General features: G+C 38.0%; 1 protein-coding gene across 4 annotated transcripts in view; it reads left to right on the top strand.

Annotated features, from left to right (window-relative positions):
* CCSER1 (coiled-coil serine rich protein 1) overlaps positions 1-19,062 on the top strand; it is a 1,421,845-nt gene that overhangs the window by 624,486 nt on the left and 778,297 nt on the right. The window contains exon 8 of one of the 4 annotated variants that reach the window (XM_003257535.3): positions 91-1,645. The exons of the other annotated variants lie outside the window; for them this stretch is intronic. Coding sequence (XP_003257583.1) covers positions 91-114 — 24 coding nt within the window. The 3' untranslated portion in view covers positions 115-1,645. Of the gene's footprint in view, positions 1-90; positions 1,646-19,062 lie in introns of those variants that run through there. 4 annotated transcript variants of the gene reach the window in all.

Genomic DNA, 19,062 nt, shown 5'->3' on the forward strand with positions numbered 1-19,062 from the left:
AGGTTCATTGATGATCCCCAAAATAATTCAAGCAAAATGCTGAGTTGGTAGAAGTATAAGGACTGTTATTTATTTTTAGTGTTTTTACAGACCACATACCCCAGGGAATTCTGAAAACCCGACTAATATCAATTGAAGATTGGGGTTCAGGAAGCCTAGATGATCCACCATGACTTATTCAAAAGTTGAAGATGAAAGGAAAGAGTAAAGACTTTTTCCATCCAGTTTTCTAGTCTGAAAGAAAAAGAAATAGGCAAAGGACAGTAGGCTTTTCTATATCATTGTATTCATTCAAATGATTCTCTTAAGATAATAATGAACTAGGGAGGCTCTGTAAGCAAGAAAAACGGTCAGGAAGCCTCCTTGCTCCAAGAATACTCGCTTTTTACTTTATTAACATGGTTTGTAAAGGTAAACTAAATTGACTGAAGTATCAATGTTTCTTTATATGTGTGATCTTTTAGACACCATAAATTCTCAGTGTATTAGGCTGTTCTTCCATGGCTCTAAAGAAATACCTGAGACTAGGTGATTTATAAGAAAAGGGGTATAATTGGCCCACAGTTCTGCAGACTCTACAGGAAGCATAATAGCATGTGCTTCTGGGGAGGCCTCAGGAAGCTTCCAATCATGGCAGAAGGCGAAGGGAAAGCAGGCACATTGCATGGTGAGAACAGGAACAAGAACAAGGAAAGGTGGCTGGGAGGTGCCACACAATTTTAAATTACCAGATCTCACAAGAACTCACTATCAGGAAGACAGCACCAAGCCATGAGGGATCCACCTTCGTGATCCAAACACCTCCCACCAGGCCCCACCTCCAGCAATGGGGATCACAATTTGACATGAGATTTGAGCAGAGACAAATATCCAAACTCTATCACTCAGAATCTAGAATAGAAAGAGTATGCCTCATGACACTTTTATTCTCTACAGAAACAGACACTGTGCTGAGCTCAAAAAATAGTGATTCATCAAATATGAATGTGCAAACCTCTTTTGTACTGTATCTGTGGAATCCTGGTTACTGGGGCTTTAAGCCCCTGTCCCATAAAATCTCTGTAATACTAACCTAACTCATGGCATTTCTTTAAAATCTAATTTAATGAAATGATGGACATAAAGCCCATGGAACTGAGTGTGTAATCTTCTCTTATTTGATTAGATGTTAAACTTGAAAAACTTTGATAAAATATGAAATACATAAATAAGTTAAATTGTTGTGACTTTCCTTGTAAGATTAAAAACAATAAGGTGTTTTTAATACTTTTTTTCTGTGTTCTCTTGAAAGTAGCTTTACATGTATTAAGCAATCTTGGCTTTAGATATTAGGGACAATAAAAATTTCTGCAATTTTCCCAGTTTTATATAGCCATTGTTTGCAAGTATGAAATCCTGTCTTTTGTTACTGAAATATTATCTTTTATTTTGGCTTTTTTGATAACTTTTATGTTTGCCTTGAGCAAGTCACTTATCTTTTCTATTTTTATTTTCTATTTCAGTTTATTTATGAAAGACAGTAATAATGATTGTGATGTACCTTACAAAAAAAGATAAAATCGTATTGAAAAGACTGTTGAGTATGAACGCAGTGTATTAAATGCCAGATATAGGAACAAAAATAAAATGAAGAACATTTCTATTATAAAGTATTTTCATAAATAGTTTTAGTACTGTGAAAGGCGGTAAAATTATTTCCTGATAAACACTTTCTTGAGTATTCAAGGATTAATTGTCCAGGATAAGAAAGAATCCAGAGTCTTGATTATATTGCCTATTTCCTGGTCGGCCTTCACTGAATAGTTAATTAGAATACCACCAGGAGGCGTCTTCTTAGGTCATAGATGGAATATATTTGTGGGCAAAAAATATTTTTCCTTAAGGAATTTGTAGACTAATCTAAGGAAATAAAAATCAATTTTAACTTCAAATTTCAGCCTAATTAGAAGATAGTAGATCACTCACACATTCATTCATTCATTCAATTAATATTTATTGAACTCCTTCTCTGTGAAAGTTTTTGGACTAGATGATTTGAGATGTACAATGACAAAATATGACTTCTATCCTCAGATCTTATCATTAATAGGGAAGTGAAGAAATATATATAAAAAACTCTATTAAGGCTTTTTTAGTGGGTGTTGAAACAAAGGCAGGGAAAGCAGTTATGAATATTTCTAACCAGATATAAAGGCAGTGGCAATAGGAATCGAAGGAAGTGAATGAATTAAAATAATTTTCAGTGAAAAAGGAGATTGTTTGTCAGCTGGATATGGAATGTTGGGAGAAGGTGAGAAGTCAAGGACAGGGATTTCTTTTTTTTTTTTTTTTTTTTTTTGTGAGTCAGAGTCTCGCCCTGTCGCCCAGGCTGGAGTGCAGTGGCACAATCTTGGCTCACTGCAAGCTGCATCTCCCGGGTTCACGCCATTCTCCTGCCTCAGCTTTCCGAGTAGCTGGGACTACAGGCACCAGCCATCACGCCCGGCCAATTTTTCTGTTTTTAGTAGAGACGGGGTTTCACCGTGTTAGCCAGGATGGTCTCAATCTCCTGACCTTGTGATCCGCCCTCCTCAGCTTCCTGAAGTGCGTTTTGAGACGGAGTCTCGCTCTGCGGCGCAGGCTGGAGTGCAGTGGTGCAATTTTGGCTCACTGCAACACTGTAACCTCTGCCTCCCGGGTTCAAGCAATTCTCCTGCCTCAGCCTCCCGAGTAGCTAGGATTACGGGCATAGGCCACCATGCCTGGCTAATTTTTCTATTTTTAGTAGAGATGGGGTTTCACCATATTGGCCAAGCTGGGGGATTTCTGGTTTCTTCTCTAAAAGCTAAAAAGCTTGGAAGGCATTACTCCTTCCAAGCTTATTTATTCCTTAAAATAAGAAAAAGTTGAACAAACTGAAAGGCAACAATATTTCTTGGGCTCATCAGATAAATTAGAACATAAAACTGTTACTCCCAAATGTAGAACGGCAGGCGATTGTAGAGAAAAGCAGCTAAGATCTGTTTAACTGCAGCAGAAGTCACTGAAACCATAAACTGGTAGGGAAACTTAAATGGTAATTCCGATGAAGATCTGACTGAACGCTGAGTGTGGACTAGCTTGAGAATAAGAAACTCCTGGGGATCACATTCTTAGGTGAAAGGGGCCGGGCGGAGACCAAACTACATCGGTCGCGGTCAAGAGATCTTTATTGGAGGTATCGAGCGGAGAAGGAAGAGAAGAGAGAGAGGGCTGCTGGTGTGCTGGGTTTTGTATCCCTTGGGCCTACGTGGATTGGGCTAGGGGCGGGCCCAAGGGAAGGCGGGAGATGCTTCTTTCTGATTGGCCCTCCTTTGGCGGGTTCAGACAGTGCCCGGTCAAGGAGGGGAGAAGAACCCGGAACCGGCCCCATCTTAAGGTACAGCGCCATTTTAAGGTGCCCTATGTTACCTAACATTAGGGAATCCCGCATACTTTCATGACTCTCACCTCTAGGGATCCCATCAGGTTCTCACGGTAAGGGACTAAGAAAAATCACCCGTTGTCTTTGTCAGGGATGGGGAAAAGTAACCATCTGAAATATGCCTAGAAAATTCTCTATACATAAGCCTCTTCCAAGGAGAAAAAACTTTACCAGTCAAATATTTATCTCACCAAGGAGAAAGAGTTCTTACTCAATTCCAGGCCTCTCTAACCTTTCTGTCCACATTACATAGAAGAAATAAAACTGTTATGGTTAATTTTATAATATGTGCCAATTTAATACACTAAGAAAGACTTGTGAAGGACGCAGCCCAGGGATACAGGCCCACTTAAGACCAGCTGTAATTGTAAGATTATACAATGTTTTCCCTCCCCAACTTTTTAACACCACATCAACAGGACTCCAGTGTAATAAGTGAATTATAGCTGAGAGAGCTGGAAAGCACACGCTGCAACTTAGAAAAAAAAAAAGAAAAAAAAATCTCATTAATACAAGAATGAGAGTCAGGAAAAGTAGTCAGAATCACAGAATTTTTGTTGCTATTTGTTGTCATTACATTTATTTCTTGAAATAAATGTATTAAGCCAGTTTAAAGACTGAGATAAATAGGAGAGAATAAATAAGCTAAAAGTTACTCCAAATTAGAGGACTTTCCTTATATAGTAGCATTCTGAGTGAAGAAGTGCTCAACCTTGCCCATACAGTTCTTCATTTCATATGCACATGACTAGCTGAATAATTTTTGAAAAACCTGTCTTTTCCCCATCATCGTGGATAATGGAAAGTGTTCTCTATATGAAGACAATTTATAGCACACTGTGATTATAGTAATAAACAGCATACTAGTTATCACAAATGCATATGCTGATTTTATATATTTTGGTAATCATTCCTTTATTCAACAGATTTTCAATAACAGTGTGTTCCAAAAGTGAGGTTACCAGGATGAAAATGATGTGTTCTAATTCACATCTGTAGTTGGTTTTGATAAGCCTGGAGCTGTGGAATGAGAAGGAGTGGGAGGGGACTATAAATCCTTGAAATGCTTCCCAGATGATTTAGAAAAAGTCTACTTCCACACCCTACTGAAAACTACCTGTCTGGTTTGTTATGCATATACCTCAGTATCCATATATTTCACTACATTTGGCCCTTGAACAAAAAGGGAGATAGAGGCACCAACCCCTATGCAGTTGAAAATCCATGTATAACTTTTGATCCCCCTCAACCTTAACTACTCACAGTCTACTGTTGACTAGAAGTCTTACTGATAACATAAACACTGTTGATTAACGTGTATTTTGTTTATGTATTATATACTGTATTCTTAAAGTAAGCTAGAGAAAAGAAAATGTTTTTAAGGAAATCATAAGAAAGAGAAAATATATATTATTCATTAAGTGGAAGTAGATTATCATAAACATCTTTATCTTCATCCTCGTCACATTGAGTGGGCTGAGGAGGAACAGGAAGATGAAGGGTTGGTCTTGCTTTCTCAGGGGTGGAAGAGGCAGGAGAATATTCACTTATAAGTGGATCCACACAGTTCAAACCTGTACATTATTATTTTTGAGATGGAGTCTCACTCTCTCACTCAAGCTGGAGTGCAGTGGCATGATCTCAGCTCACTGCAACCTCTGCCTCCAGGGCTCAAGGGATCCTCCCACCTCAGCCTCCCAAGTATCTGGGACTGCAGGCATGTACCACCATGCCCAGCTAATTTTTGTATTTTTTAATGGAGATGGGGTTTCACCATGTTGTCCAGGCTGGTCTGGAACTCCTGGGCTCAAGCAATTCACCCTCCTTAGCCTCCCAAATTACAGGCATGAGCCACCACTCCCAGCCCAAACCTGAACATTAAGGGTCAACTGTATATAGTTTTCTTGTTATTATGTTATAATCCTGTGACTTGACTGGCTCTCTTTTTAAGATGCTAGATGTTGTGCAGCTGGATGAAGTTCAAGTGGCAATGGAAGAACAGGAATCATATTTACATTGATAATCAAAGTGAATAGAAAAGTCTATTACTTTCAAGATAATATAATACCATTAAAGTGCAAATCTCTCAATGTGACAAGTTCTGAAAAATACAGTTTCTATGTTCGAGCAAAATAACTTGATGATTATTGACAGAAATAAGGTACCAGTTACCTTTATAAAATGTTAGTTTCTAAATAAATCTCAATCCAATGCCATTTAAAACTATATGTTTAATTTGTATGTTTTCATAAGTTGTCAAATTTTTTTTACAATGTTCACATTTTAGTAGATTTACAGTAACATCTTTTTGAACTGTGGCTGTGTTTTTTAACTTAATGAACAAAATGTGTATTGCTTTTCTACTTGTAAAGTGTTATTAATATACAAAAGATTAACAAATGCCATTTTTTCTGCAATTGCTTGTTATTTAAGCTTCTTCATCAACATTTGTTATGTAGCAAATACTCATATAGTTTGCATTTTGTGGAGCTGAGAGGTACTTATGTAAAATTGTTTCCAAGCTTTACCTTCTCCCTATTCTCTAAAACAAATTTCTGGCCTGGTCGACTTCAATTCTTTTACTCCGTAGCTACAGTCTGAATGGGGCTGAGGGGGATTCTTCTTTGTCAGATACTTTCTCAAGGGCTTTCATAATGCAGAATCAAAAGGAAAGCTGGGCAGATAGAAAGACGTGGCTCCCAAGCAATGTTCTGTAAGGCACGTGGAAGAGCAACTAAAGTGATTCAGGGAAACTGATAGAGGAGAAAAGGGCAATATTAAAAACTACTGTGGTGAGCTATATGTTCTAATAATGATGTTCAAGATATACAAATGAAGATCTTCAGTTGTCGTGAATTTTCTTTTTTGGTCTGAATATTTTCTTTGGAACACAGTATTACTCAGAAACTATAACATGGTTCCAATAGGTTGTATGATTGATAAATATCTCTTAATGAATATTTTATTTCCCAGATAATGTATTTTTTCTAGTACATAGATCCTTTAATATTGTAATCATTTTACTCAAAGTTTAGAAATTAAAAAAAATTAAATCACACATAAATCTAAAACTCTTGTAAAATAATTGTCATAATTTTGCATATTTTCAGGTTTTTCATTTAAAATTCCATTTACAAACAAAGCGTATTTTCCATTTACCACACGGACTTTTGTGTATAGAAAATCTCTCTGTTTTTCCTCTACTCTCATACCATAGCAATCAACAATGAAGACATCTGTGACCAAATGTGTCTGTATGGTGGGGGGGTTCCCCACACCGAGCAGCAGACACCAGCTGGGTGTCCTCCAGTGCAATTCTGATGCTATCTTCCTGAGGATACTGTCAGATCCAACAGGTTGGGGGCTCATTCCCCAAGAGTCCTCTTCAGACATCAGGTGCAAGTCTGGCCCTCTGAACATCTGAGTGACCAGCTTCAAGCTGAGGTTTCCATACCCCCTTTTTGTGTTGGATTAACTTTCTGGAGTGGCTCACAGAACTCAGGGAATCACTAACTTAACTTACCAGTTTATTATAAAGAATATTCCAAAGGATTCAGATGAAGTGACCATAGGGTGAGGTATGGGGGAAGGGACACAGACCTTCCTTGCCCACCCTGGGCACACCTCCGTCTAGGAACGCTACACCTCTGTTCAGATATCCTAAAGCTCTTCCAACTTAGTTCTCTTCGATTTTTATGGAAGCATTCCTTCTTCCAGGATGTGAGGTTGGACCCTCTCAGGGGAAGGACTTAACACAATTGGAAAAACAGGGGAAGATTAGAGTCCTGCCCCAAGAAAGAAAGGAGAGAGATTCTGTTTCCTGAGGCCTTTCCCTGAGATCTAATGCACCCATTATAACAAAAGACAGTAGCAAAGGCCATGGAGTTATGAGCCAGGAACTGTGGATGAAAACCAATATATATTCAATCGTAACACTACAACTTTGTGACCATTTTTTTGAATGCATAATTTTCAGTGAATACATTTACTATCATTGAATAACAATTTTTTAATTGTTGTTTACTTAGGTTGCTTTCAACATTTAGACATTACAATGCTGGGTATGTGTCATGTGGCCTCTAGTTTTCAGTCTTCAAAGATGTTTTCTTTTAATTAATAAGGCACAGATGGAATGGAGATGGAGTATGTGTAGCAGGGTATTTATTCAAATTTTTTCCCATGTCTGGAGGTGATACTTCTCTTACAACTTGATTATGTGTGAAAAGGAATTTGAACAATTTTATGTCTCCATGAACTTCATCATGTACTGATTAGAGGTCAAAGTGAGCTTGACCTTGATGAGATTGTCTAGACATTTTAACCGGCGTTTTGACTGGCATTGTCTAGATATTTTGACTAGAAAGTGGTGACGCTTCCTAAATGTGGTTGGTGGCTGCTCAACTGTCTACAAGAAGTAGGGTCACGGCAGTAAGTTTTGCAGTTTATTTGAATGATTATATGAGTATAGTGTGAAGGTTAAACTACTGCTACATACACTGCCTTAAGTAGGCAGCTGCTTATGAATCAAGTTGTGAATAAAATATGCACAGATAAGGGTACTTTATTTTTATAACAAAGAAATAAAAGACCTATTACTATTATATTAGAAATGCTGGTAAGCCCATCAATTTCTAATATTACCCTATGTTAGAAATAAGAATAAGCACTTGGAGAGCTTTGAGGTGAAAGACTAAGGTAGAAAATGATCATGGGTTATGTACTCTATTTTTTTACATCCATTCTTCTTTTCTTTGTTCATTTATCAGTTATTGAAAAATCAGATATCAACTCAATTACTTATATATGATCAATTACTTATATATGCTCTCAATTACTTATATATGATTCTATTAGCCATTGAAAATTATGGGTGTGTCTATGTATTAGTTTCCTAAGGCTGTCATAGAAAAAGTACTACAAACAAACTGAGTGGCTTAGACAATGGAAATCTATTGTCACAGTTCTAGAGGCTAGAATTCTGAGATGAAGGTGTTGGTAGGACCAAGCACCCTTTAAAGGTGCTAGGGAAGGATCTGTTCTGGACCTCAAGCCTGGTATCTAGTAGTTTCTTGGTTTGTGATGGCATAACTCCAGTCTTCACATGGTGGTTCCCTGTAGGTGTCCTTTGTGTCCAAATTTCCCCTTTTTTATAAGGAAACTAGTCATTATAAAAAGGCTCACTTCCCTCTAGTATTTTCTCTTTTTAACTAATTATGTCTGCAAAGACCTTATTTCCAAATAATGTATCCTGACTTACCAGGAGTTAGGACTTCAACATAGGGATTGGACAGGGGGCCGGGGAGAAACAATTCAATCATTAACAATCAAATACGTAGTTAAAGTTCATTAGAAAGGGGATCCTTTATCATTGACTCACTGTCAATAAAAGATTAGTTTATTTCTTTGGTTTACAGATAGTTCTTTGCCTAGTTATGTACTGAATCTCATTCTTTCTTAACACCCGAAAGATTTTCCTCCCCTAGGCATTCCTCTTTCCTGGGTATTTTTAAATCACTGGATCATTTTCATCAGTGTTTAAACTTGCTTAAGCTTTTCTACCTAACACATACACACACACACACACACACACTATCTCAATCTTGTTAACAACTATTCTGCTCACAAGTTTATTGAAAGCAGCTTGCCTTCTGATAATTATGTAGTTGGTTGCTCACTACTTTTTTCTTTCAGGTTATTTCTGAACTCTCTGTAATCTGGATTCTGCTTCCAAAACACCATCCAGAGCAGCTTTGATAACGTCAACAGTGACTTACTTTTTTAATAAGCCTGGTGAAAACTATTCAGTCTTACTTTATTTCCTCTCTGTTATATCTAACATAATTGATCTCACTCTCCTTCTTAAATTTGTTTGCTCCCAAAGCTATTGTGACACCATAATTAATTTTTTTCTTTTGTTTGTTTTCATTTTTCTTCACAATCACTTTTTTGTTTTTCAACTATTTATTTTCTACTACATGAATATCCTAGTGATTCTCAAATCTCCATTTTCTGATCAGATATTTCTCTTTTGAGCTCATACTCACATAGCCAATGTCTACTGATATGGTTTGGCTCTGTCCCCACCCAAATCTTATCTTGAATTTTAACTCCCATAATTCCCATGTGTCTTTGGAAGAACTCGGTGGGAGGTAATTGAATCATGGGGGCACATCTTTCCTGTGCTGTTCTTGTGAGAGTGAATAAGTCTCATGAGATCTGACAGTTTTATAAAAGGGGAGTTTACCTGCACAAGCTCTTTCTTCTTGCCTGCTGCCTTTCATGTAAGACATGACTTGCTCCTCCTTGCCTTGCACCATGATTATGAGGCCTCCCCAGCGCCATGTGGAACTGTAAGCCCATTAAACTTCTTTTACTTCCTAGTCTTGAGTATGTCTTTACCAGCAGCATGAAAATGGACTAATACGCCTACTATATTTCTTTGGCTGGATTTTATAAGCAACATTTCAATTGAACTCATTATATTTTTTACCCTAAAATTCCACCTGAAATTTTATTTGCTCTCAACAGGAGTGAGCAGTACTTCCATTCCACTAGTATACATGCCAAAACATAAAGTTATTCTTGACTCTCCCTTCTCATTTGCCTCTCTCTACTCCACCCATATCTGTAGACTCCATCTTCTAAGTAGCTTTCAAATTCACCTCCATAGCCCATCTTAGTTTAAATCTTAATTATTTCCTGTGTGAATTATTAAAATAACCTTTTAACAGTCTTTAGTCTTGGTCCTATGCAGCCTTTTCTTTATATTATCCTCAGCAAACTACTGCAGGAGTACTTTATACTGTACCCAGAGTAAACTGCATAAATTTAAATATGATTATAATTTTCCATGATTAAAATTTATTATTGATATACCATAGCCTTCTGAATAAAACATAATTTATTCTTATGGAATAAAGGACTATGATTTGGTTTCTTTTGGTTTCTCTTTGCCAAGGTATACCTCTCCACACTAGTATAGTAAAATACTTGTTCCCCAAACTCTTGCCTCCAGGAATTTTAATGTTCCTACCTTTGCTTAGAAAATACTTGGCTTTCTTTTATCTTTTACTAATTCCTTCTGACCATTGGGATTCTGGATACATTTTTTTCCCCCCAGAATGCTTTCTCTGACTCTACCACCTTGGTCTATGTATTTGCTTTCTTTTGCTGTGAGGCAAATTACTACAAACTGGAACTTCCCAACAAGTTTCTCATCTCCACCTGAGACCATTTCAGCTTGCACTTCATTGTCCAGATCACTATCAGCATTTTGGTCAAAGTCATTCAACAAGTCTCTAGGAAGTCTCAAACTTTCCCATATCCTGTCTTCTGAGCCCTCCAAGTCTCTAGGAAATTCCAAAATTTCCCACATTTTCCTGTCTTCTTCTGAGGCCTCCAAACTGTTCTGATCTCTGCCTGTTACCCACTTCCAAAGTCACTTCCACATTTTCAGGTATCTTTATAGCAGCACCCCACTCTCTGCAGTACAAATGTACTGTATTAGTCTGCTCTCATGCTGCTATGAAGAAGTACTCAAGATTCAGTAATTTATAAAGAAAAGAGATTTAATTGATCCACAGTTCTGCATTGCTGTGGGGGTCTTACGGAACTTACAGGCATGGCAGAAGGCACCTCTTCACAGGGCAGCAGGAGAGAGAATGAGTGTTGAGCAAAGGGGGATGCCCCTTATAAAACCATGAAATCTCATGACGACTTACTATCATGAGGATACCATGGGGGGAAACTGTCCCCATGATTCAATTACCTCCCACTGGATCCTTCCCATGACATGTGGGGATTAAGGGAACTACAATTCAAGATGAGATTTGGGTGGGGACACAGCTAAACCACAGCAGTGGGTAAAATGCCATCAAACAACATTGCATGCTGCAGAGTAATCTTTTGTGAAGAGTCAACAAATGTGGTAAACTTCATTCTCTTACTTTAAGAAATTGCCACAGCCACCCCAGCTCAATAACCATCACCCTGATCAGTCAGCAGCCATCAACATTGAGGCAAGACCCTCCACCAACAGAAAGAGTACAACTCTTTGAAGTCTCAGATGATTATTATTTTTAATAACATATTTTTAAATAAAGATACACACTTTTAGCTGGGCGTGGTGGCTCACGCCTGTAATCCCAGCACTTTGGGAGGCCAAGGCGGGTGGATCACGAGGTCAGGAGATCAAGACCATCCTGGCTAACACAGTGAAACCCCATCTCTACTAAAAATACAAAAAAATAGCCAGCTACTCGGGAGGCTGAGGCAGGAGAATGGCTTGAACCCGGGAGGTGGAGCTTGCAGTGAGCCGAGATCGCGGCACTGCACTCCAGCCTGGGCTACACAGCGAGACTCTGTCTCAAACACACACACACACACACAAAACACACATTTATAAGATGTAATGCTATTGAATGCTTAATAGCTAAAGGGCTAAAGTATAGGCTAAATGTAAGTTTTAAATGCACTGGGAAACCCCAAAATTCATCAAAATAAAACAGTTTATTGTGATATTTACTTGATTGCAGTTGCCTTGAACCAGTCCCACCGTATCTCAGAGGTGTGCCCATATATAGTATTGGTTTATGTTGTATAGCTATAATCTGTAGCTTCAGCTAATGTTCATTGCCTTCTTGCAGTTCAGTTTTTTGACTTTGCAGAATCCCTGATACCAGTGTTTAAGGTGAGTCATATTATCTGTAATCCCTGCACAGCACAATGTTGACATCACTGCTTTTTTTCTCTTGAAAATTTTATGTTGATGCCCAAGTCCATGAAACATTTCTGAAGCATTACTTATTTTTGTATTCTTCTTCATTGTCACAATTCAGCACCCCATAAAAAAGGGTACTATGTATATTTTAGGATCTGCCAGTATTAGGAAAGTCTTTTCTCTCTAGTTTTTACTCTCCTTTGTTATCATATAAAACCTGAAGGGCTTTACACTCTCTTTTTTATCTAAAAACTGCATATGTATTCCCAAGCACTGCCCAGTGTTATTCATGCTGTCCTTTCCCTGTGTCTGAAATGTACAGGGCCCCAGAGATGGCTCAGCTTCTTTCTTCCAGGAGGATGGCAGAAGGGTGCCCACTACCTATAGCCAAGCCCTTGTCAGCACTGTGTCCTATGAGATTTAAAGATTCTTTTGATGGGTGACAGGATACATGGACACTCAGACAGATAAAAGGCAGAACTCTTTTGTTACTTACAGCTCAAAGGAAAGAAGGCTGCCCTGCAGGACCATGCAATAGGTTGCACGTGGGGACAGGATAGCAGCAACCTGGAGCTGAGGGTGGCAGCTTGTGCTAGGCAGGCAAGGTGGGGAATGCCTAGTTGAACAGATTTCCTGTGGATAGACTAATTTAGATACTTCCAAGGGCTCTGGGGAATAGGGGCTGTCCCTAGTTGCCTGGTACTTGGCTTGGTGGATGGAGTACAGGGGAGTGCTGATAGGGCTGGTACCTGGAGTGTGAGGGCCTGATAAGGGAAGTGTTTGGAGTGCAGATGTTTCAGCTGATAAAGAAGGGGTAATAACTGGACTCTGGCTAGGCCTCAAAACTGGGTCAAGACAGCATTTAAAAAAAAACAAAACAAAACAAAAACTGTGTTACACACTTCTAGAAGGTAATGAACATGTGTTTGATGTCTTTGAATACCTTTTTTCTACCAAGAAAGTAAGTTCATAGTGATGTTCAAACATAATTTCTTACTTTTTTTTTCTTTTTTAAATTTGACTTTCATTTAAGTTCAAGGATACATGTGCAGGTTTGTTATGTAGGTAAACTTGTGTCATGGGCGTTTATGGCACAGATTATTTTGTCACCCAGGTATGAAGCCTAGTATTCATTAGTTAGTTTTCCTGATCCTTTCCCTCCTCCCACCCTTCAGCCTCCAATAGGCCCCAGTGTGTGTTGTTTCCCACTATGTATCCATGTGTTCTTATCATTTAGCTCCCACTTATAAGTGAGAACACGCAGTATTTGGTTTTCTTTTTCTTTTTTGCTGAGGATAATGGCCTCCATCCATATTACTGCAGAGGATGTAATCTTATTCTTTTCTATTGCTGCATGATATTTCATGATGTTTATATACCACATTTTTTCTATCCAGTCTGCCACTGATGGACATTTAGGTTGATTCCATGTCTTTGCCATTGTGAATAGTGCTGCAATGAACATATGTGTGCATGTGTCTTTATAATAGATTTATATTTGTTTGAATATATACCCAGGAATGGGATTGCCGTGACAAATGGTATTTCTGTTTTTAGGTCTTTGAAGAATCACCACACTGTCTTCCACAATGGTCGAACTGATTTACACTCCCACCAACAGTGTATAAGCATTTCGTGTCCTCTGCAACTTTGCCAGAAGCTGTTATTTTTTAACTTCTTAATAACACATACCATTCTGTGAGATGGTATCTCATTGTGGTTTTGATTTGCATTTCTCTAATGATCAGTGATGTTGAGCTTTTTTTGATATGATTGTTGGCTGAATGTATGTCTTCTTTTTGAGAAGTGTCTGCTCATGTCCTTTGTACACTTTTTAATGGGGTTGTTTTTGTCTTGTAAGTTTGTTTTAGTTCCTTACAGATGCTGGGTATTAGACCTTTATCAGATGCATAGTTTGCAAAAATATTCTTTTATTCTGTAGATTGTCTGTTTACTCTGTTGATACTTTCTTTTACTATGCAGAAGTTCTTTTGTTTAATTAGATGCCATTTGTCCATTTTTGCTTTTGTTGTAATTGCTTTTGGTGTTTTCATAATGAAATCTTTGCCCATGCCTATGTCCTGAATGGTATTGCCTAAGTTGACTTCCATGGCTTTTATAGTTTTGAGTTTTACATTTAAGTCTTTAATCCCTCTTGAGTAGATTTTTGTATATGATGTGAGGAAGAGGTCCAGCTTCAATCTTCTGCATATAGCTATCCAGTTATCCCAGCACCATTTATTGAGTAAGGAATCCTTTCACCATTGCTTGTTTTTGTCAGGGTTGTTGAAGATCATATATTTGTAGCTGTGTGGCCTTATTACTGGGTTCTCTGTTTTGTTCCATTGGTCTAAGTGTCTGTTTTGTACCAGTACCATGCTGTTTTGGTTACTGTAGCCTGTATCATAGTTTGAAGTTGGGTAGCTTGATGCCTGCAGCTTTGTTCCTTTTGCTTACAATTGCCTTTGATATTCAGGCTTTCTTTTTTTCGTTGTTCCATTTGAATTTTAAAATAGCATTTTCTGGTTCTGTGAAGAATGTCAATGGTAGATTAATACGAATAGCATTGAATCAGTAAATTGCTTTGGGCACTATGGCTATTTTAATGATATTAATTATTCCTATCTATGAGCATGGAATGTTTTCCCATTTGTTCGTGTTATCTGTGATTTCTTTGAGAAGCGTTTTGTAGTTCTCTTTGTAGAGGTCTTTCACCTCCCTTGTTAGCTGTATTTCTAAGTATATTTTTTTGTGTGTGTGGCAACTGTAAATTGGATTGTATTCCTGATTTGGCTCTCAGCTTGACTTTTTCTGGTGTAAAGAAACGTTACTGATTTCTGGCTGGGTGTGGTGGCTCACACCTGTAATCCCAGCACTTTGGGAGGCAGAAGGTGGGCTGATCACAGGGTCAGGAGTTCGAGACCAGCCTGGCCAACATGGTGAAACCCCATCTCTACTAAAAATACAAATTAGCCAGGCGTGGTGGCGGGTGCCTGTAATCCCAACTACTCGGGAGACTGGAGTAGAAGAATCGCTTGAAACCAGAAAGCAGAGATTGCAGTGAGCCGAGATCGCGCCACTGCACTGCAGCATGGGCAACAAAGGCAAAACTCTGTCTCAAAAAAAAAAAAAAAAAAAAAGAAAAGAAAGAAATGTTAGTGATTTCTGCACATTGATTTTGCATCCTGAGACTTTGCTGAAGTTGTTTGTCAGCTTCAGCTTAAGGAGCTTTTGGGCTGAGATTATGGGGTTTTCTAGATATAGGATCATGTTTTCTGCAGACAGGGATAGTTTGACATCCTATCTTCCTATTTGGATGTCCTTTATTTCTTTCTCTTGCCTGATTATCCTGGCCAGGACTTTCAATACTATGTTGAATAGGAGTGGTGAGAGAAGGCATCCTTGTCTTTTGCTGGTTTTTAGGAGAATGCTTCCAGCTTTTGCCCATTCAGTGTAGTGTTGGCTGTGGGTTTGTCATAGATGGCTCCTATTATTTTTAGGTATGTTCCTTCAATACCTAGTTTATCGAGAGTTTTTAACATGAAAGGGTGTTGAGTTTTATTGAATGCCTTTTCTGCATCTATTGAAATAATTATGTGGGTTTTGTCTTTAGTTCTGTTTATGTGATGAATCACATTTATTTATTTGTGTATGTTGAACCAACCTTACATCTCATGGATAAAGGCTACTTGATTATGGTGGATAAGCATTTTGACGTGCTGCTGGATTTGTTTTGCCAGTATTTTGTTGAGAATTTGTGCATCAATGTTCATAAAAAATATTGGCCTGAAGTTTTTTGTTGTTGTGTCTCTGCCAGGTTTTGGTGTCAGGATGATGCTGGCTTCATAGAATGAGTTAGGGAGGAGTCTCTCCTTCTCAGTTACTTGGGATAGTTTCAGGAAGAAACATACTGGCTCTTCCGGTACATCTAGTGGAATTCAGCTGTGAATCTATCTGGTCCTGGGCTTTTATTGTTTTGAAGGCTATTTGTTATTGATTCAATTTCAGAGCTTATTATTGGTCTGTTCAGGGATACCATTTCTTCCATGCTCAGTATTGGGAGGGTGTATGTGTCCAGGAATTTATTCATTTCTTCTAGATTTTCTAGTTTATGTTCATAGAGGTATTAATAATATTTTCTGATTTTTTTTTGTATTTCTGTGGGATCAGTGGTAATACCTTCTTTGTTGTTTCTGTTTATTTGGATATTGTCTCTTTTCTTCATTAGTCTAGCTAGTGGTATATCTATTATACTAAATTTTTCAAAAAAAAAAAAAAAGACTCCTGGATTTGTGGATCTTTTGAAGGGTTTTTCTTGTCCCCATCTCCTTCAGCTTTGATTTTAGTTATTTCTTGTCTTCTGCTAGCTTTGTGATTTGTTTCCTCTTGATTTTCTAGTTCTTTTAGTTGTGATGTTAGGTTGTTAACTTGAGATCTTTCTAACTTTTTGATGTGAGCATTTAGTGCTATAATTTTCCCTCTTAACACTGCCTTATCTGTGTCCCAGGGATTCTGGTACATTGTATCTTTTTTCTTATTTATTTCAAAGAACTTCCTGATTTCCTCCTGAATTTTATTAGTTACCAAAAAGTCATTCAGGAGCAAGTTTTTCAATTTTAATGTAATTATATGGTTTTGAGTTAATTTCTTAGTTTTGACTACTAATTTGATTGTACTGTGGTTCAAGACATTGTTTTTTATGATTTCAGTTCTTTTGCATTTGCTAAGGAGTGTTTTACTACTACTGATTTTGTTATCAATTTTAGATTATGTGCCATGTGACAATGAAAAGCATATATATTCTGTTCTTTTGGGGTGGAAAGTTCTGTAGATGTCTATTAGATCCATTTGATCCAGTTCTGAGTTCGTGTCTTGAAGATCTTTGCTTATTTTCTGTCTTGGTGATCTAATATTGTCAGTGGGATGTTAAAGTCTCCCACAATTATTATGTGAGAGTCGAAGTCTCTTTGAAGGTCTCCAAGAACTTGATTTATGAATCTGGGTACTCCTATGTTGGGTGCATATATATTTAGGATAGTTAGATCTTATTGTTGTATTGAACCCTTTACCATTATGTCTTGTCCTTGTCTTTTATTTTTATATTTGTTGGTTTAAAGTCTGTTTTGGCTGAAACTAGGATTGCAACCCTACTTTTATCTGTTTTCCATTTGCTTGGTAGATTTTTCTGCATCCCTTTATTTTGAACCTACGTCATTGCATGTGAGATGGGTCTCTTGAAGACAGCATACCAATGGGTCTTCTGATTCCTTATCCAGCTTGCCACTCAGTGCCTTTTAATTGGAGAATTTAGCCCATTTACATTCAAGGTTAATATGGATATTTGTGGATTTGATTCTGTTATGATGTTAACTGTTTATTTTTCTACTTGTTTATGTGGTTGCTTCATAGGGTCACTGATCTGTAATTTAGTTTGTTTTTGTAGTAGCTGCTAATGGTTTTTCCTTTCCGTATTCAGTGCTTCCTTCAGGAGCTCTTGTAAGGCAAGTCTGGTGGTAACAAATTCCCTCAGCATATGCTTGTCTGAAAAAGATCTTATTTCTCCTCCTCTTATGAAGCTTAGTTTGACGAGGTATGAAATTCTGGGTTTGAATTCTTTAAGAATATTGAATATAGGCCCCCAGTGTCTTTTGGCTCATAGGGTTTCTGCTGAGATGTCTGCTCTTAGCCTGATGGGCTTCCCTTTGTAGGTGACTTGGCCTTTCTCTCTAGCTCCCTTTAACATTTTGTTCTTTCATTTCAACCTTGGAGAATCTGATGATTATGTCTATTGGGGATGATCTTCTTTTAAAGTGTGTTATTGGGGTTCTCTGCATTTTATGAATTTGAATGTTGGCCTCTCTAGGTAGGTTGGTAAAGTTCTCATGGATAATACTCTGATATATGTTTTCCAAGTTGACTCTATTCTGATATCTTTCAGGGACACCAAAGAGTTGTAAGTTTGGTCTCTTTATGTAATGCTGTATTTCTCAGAGGTTTTGTTTGTTCATTTTCATTCTTTTTTCTCTATATTTGTCTGACTGCCTTATTTCAGAAAGCCAGTCCTCAATTTATGAGATTCTTTCCTTTTCTTGGTATATTCTGCTATTGATACTTGTGATTGCATTATGAAATTCGTGTAGTGTGCTTTTCAGGTCTATCATGTTGGTTACATTATTTTCTATACTGGCTATTTTGTCTGTCAGCACCTGCATTATTTATCAGGATTTTTAGCTTCCTTGTACTGGATTTTAATATACTCTTGTAGCTCAGTGATCTTCATTCATATCCATATTCTGAATTCTATTTCTGTCATTTCAGCCATCTCACCCTGGTTTAGAACCTTTGCTGGAGAGGTGATAGAATCATTTGGTGGAAAAAAAAAGGCCTTCTGGCTTTTTGGGTTGACACAGTTCTTGCACTGATTCTATTTCATCTTTGTGGGCTTATCTACCTTCAATGTTTGATATTGCTGACATTTGCATGGGTTTTTAAAAATTCCTTTATCCTATTTGATGACCTTCAGGGTTTGATTGTGATATTATGTGGATTCAACTGACTGGCTTTGTTTCTGGAAGATTTTAGGAGGTCAGTGCTCAGCCCCCAACTCCTGGACTATGTGCTCTCACTCTGGGGGCTTGTATTAAGCCTTGACTTTGTTCTCTTGGCTCCTTGATGTTAGGAACCCACTGCACTGAGGTTGGGGGAGGCAGTGGGTGGTGGCGGAATGTGCTTTCGGACCACAGGTCACTACACTCTGATGGGTGGTGCCAGCCAAAGCATTTTTTAGTGCAGTAACAGCAGGATCAGTCCCTGTTCTCACGTGCCAGCAGCAACAGTAGTGGCAGCTGCAGCAGAGTGCCAGCAGGTGCCATGGTTCCTGCCTCCCTTCAGGCATTCACCA

The sequence above is a fragment of the Nomascus leucogenys genome, chromosome 9 (assembly GCF_006542625.1).
Source record: "Nomascus leucogenys isolate Asia chromosome 9, Asia_NLE_v1, whole genome shotgun sequence".
NCBI classification, from domain to species: Eukaryota; Metazoa; Chordata; class Mammalia; order Primates; family Hylobatidae; genus Nomascus; species Nomascus leucogenys.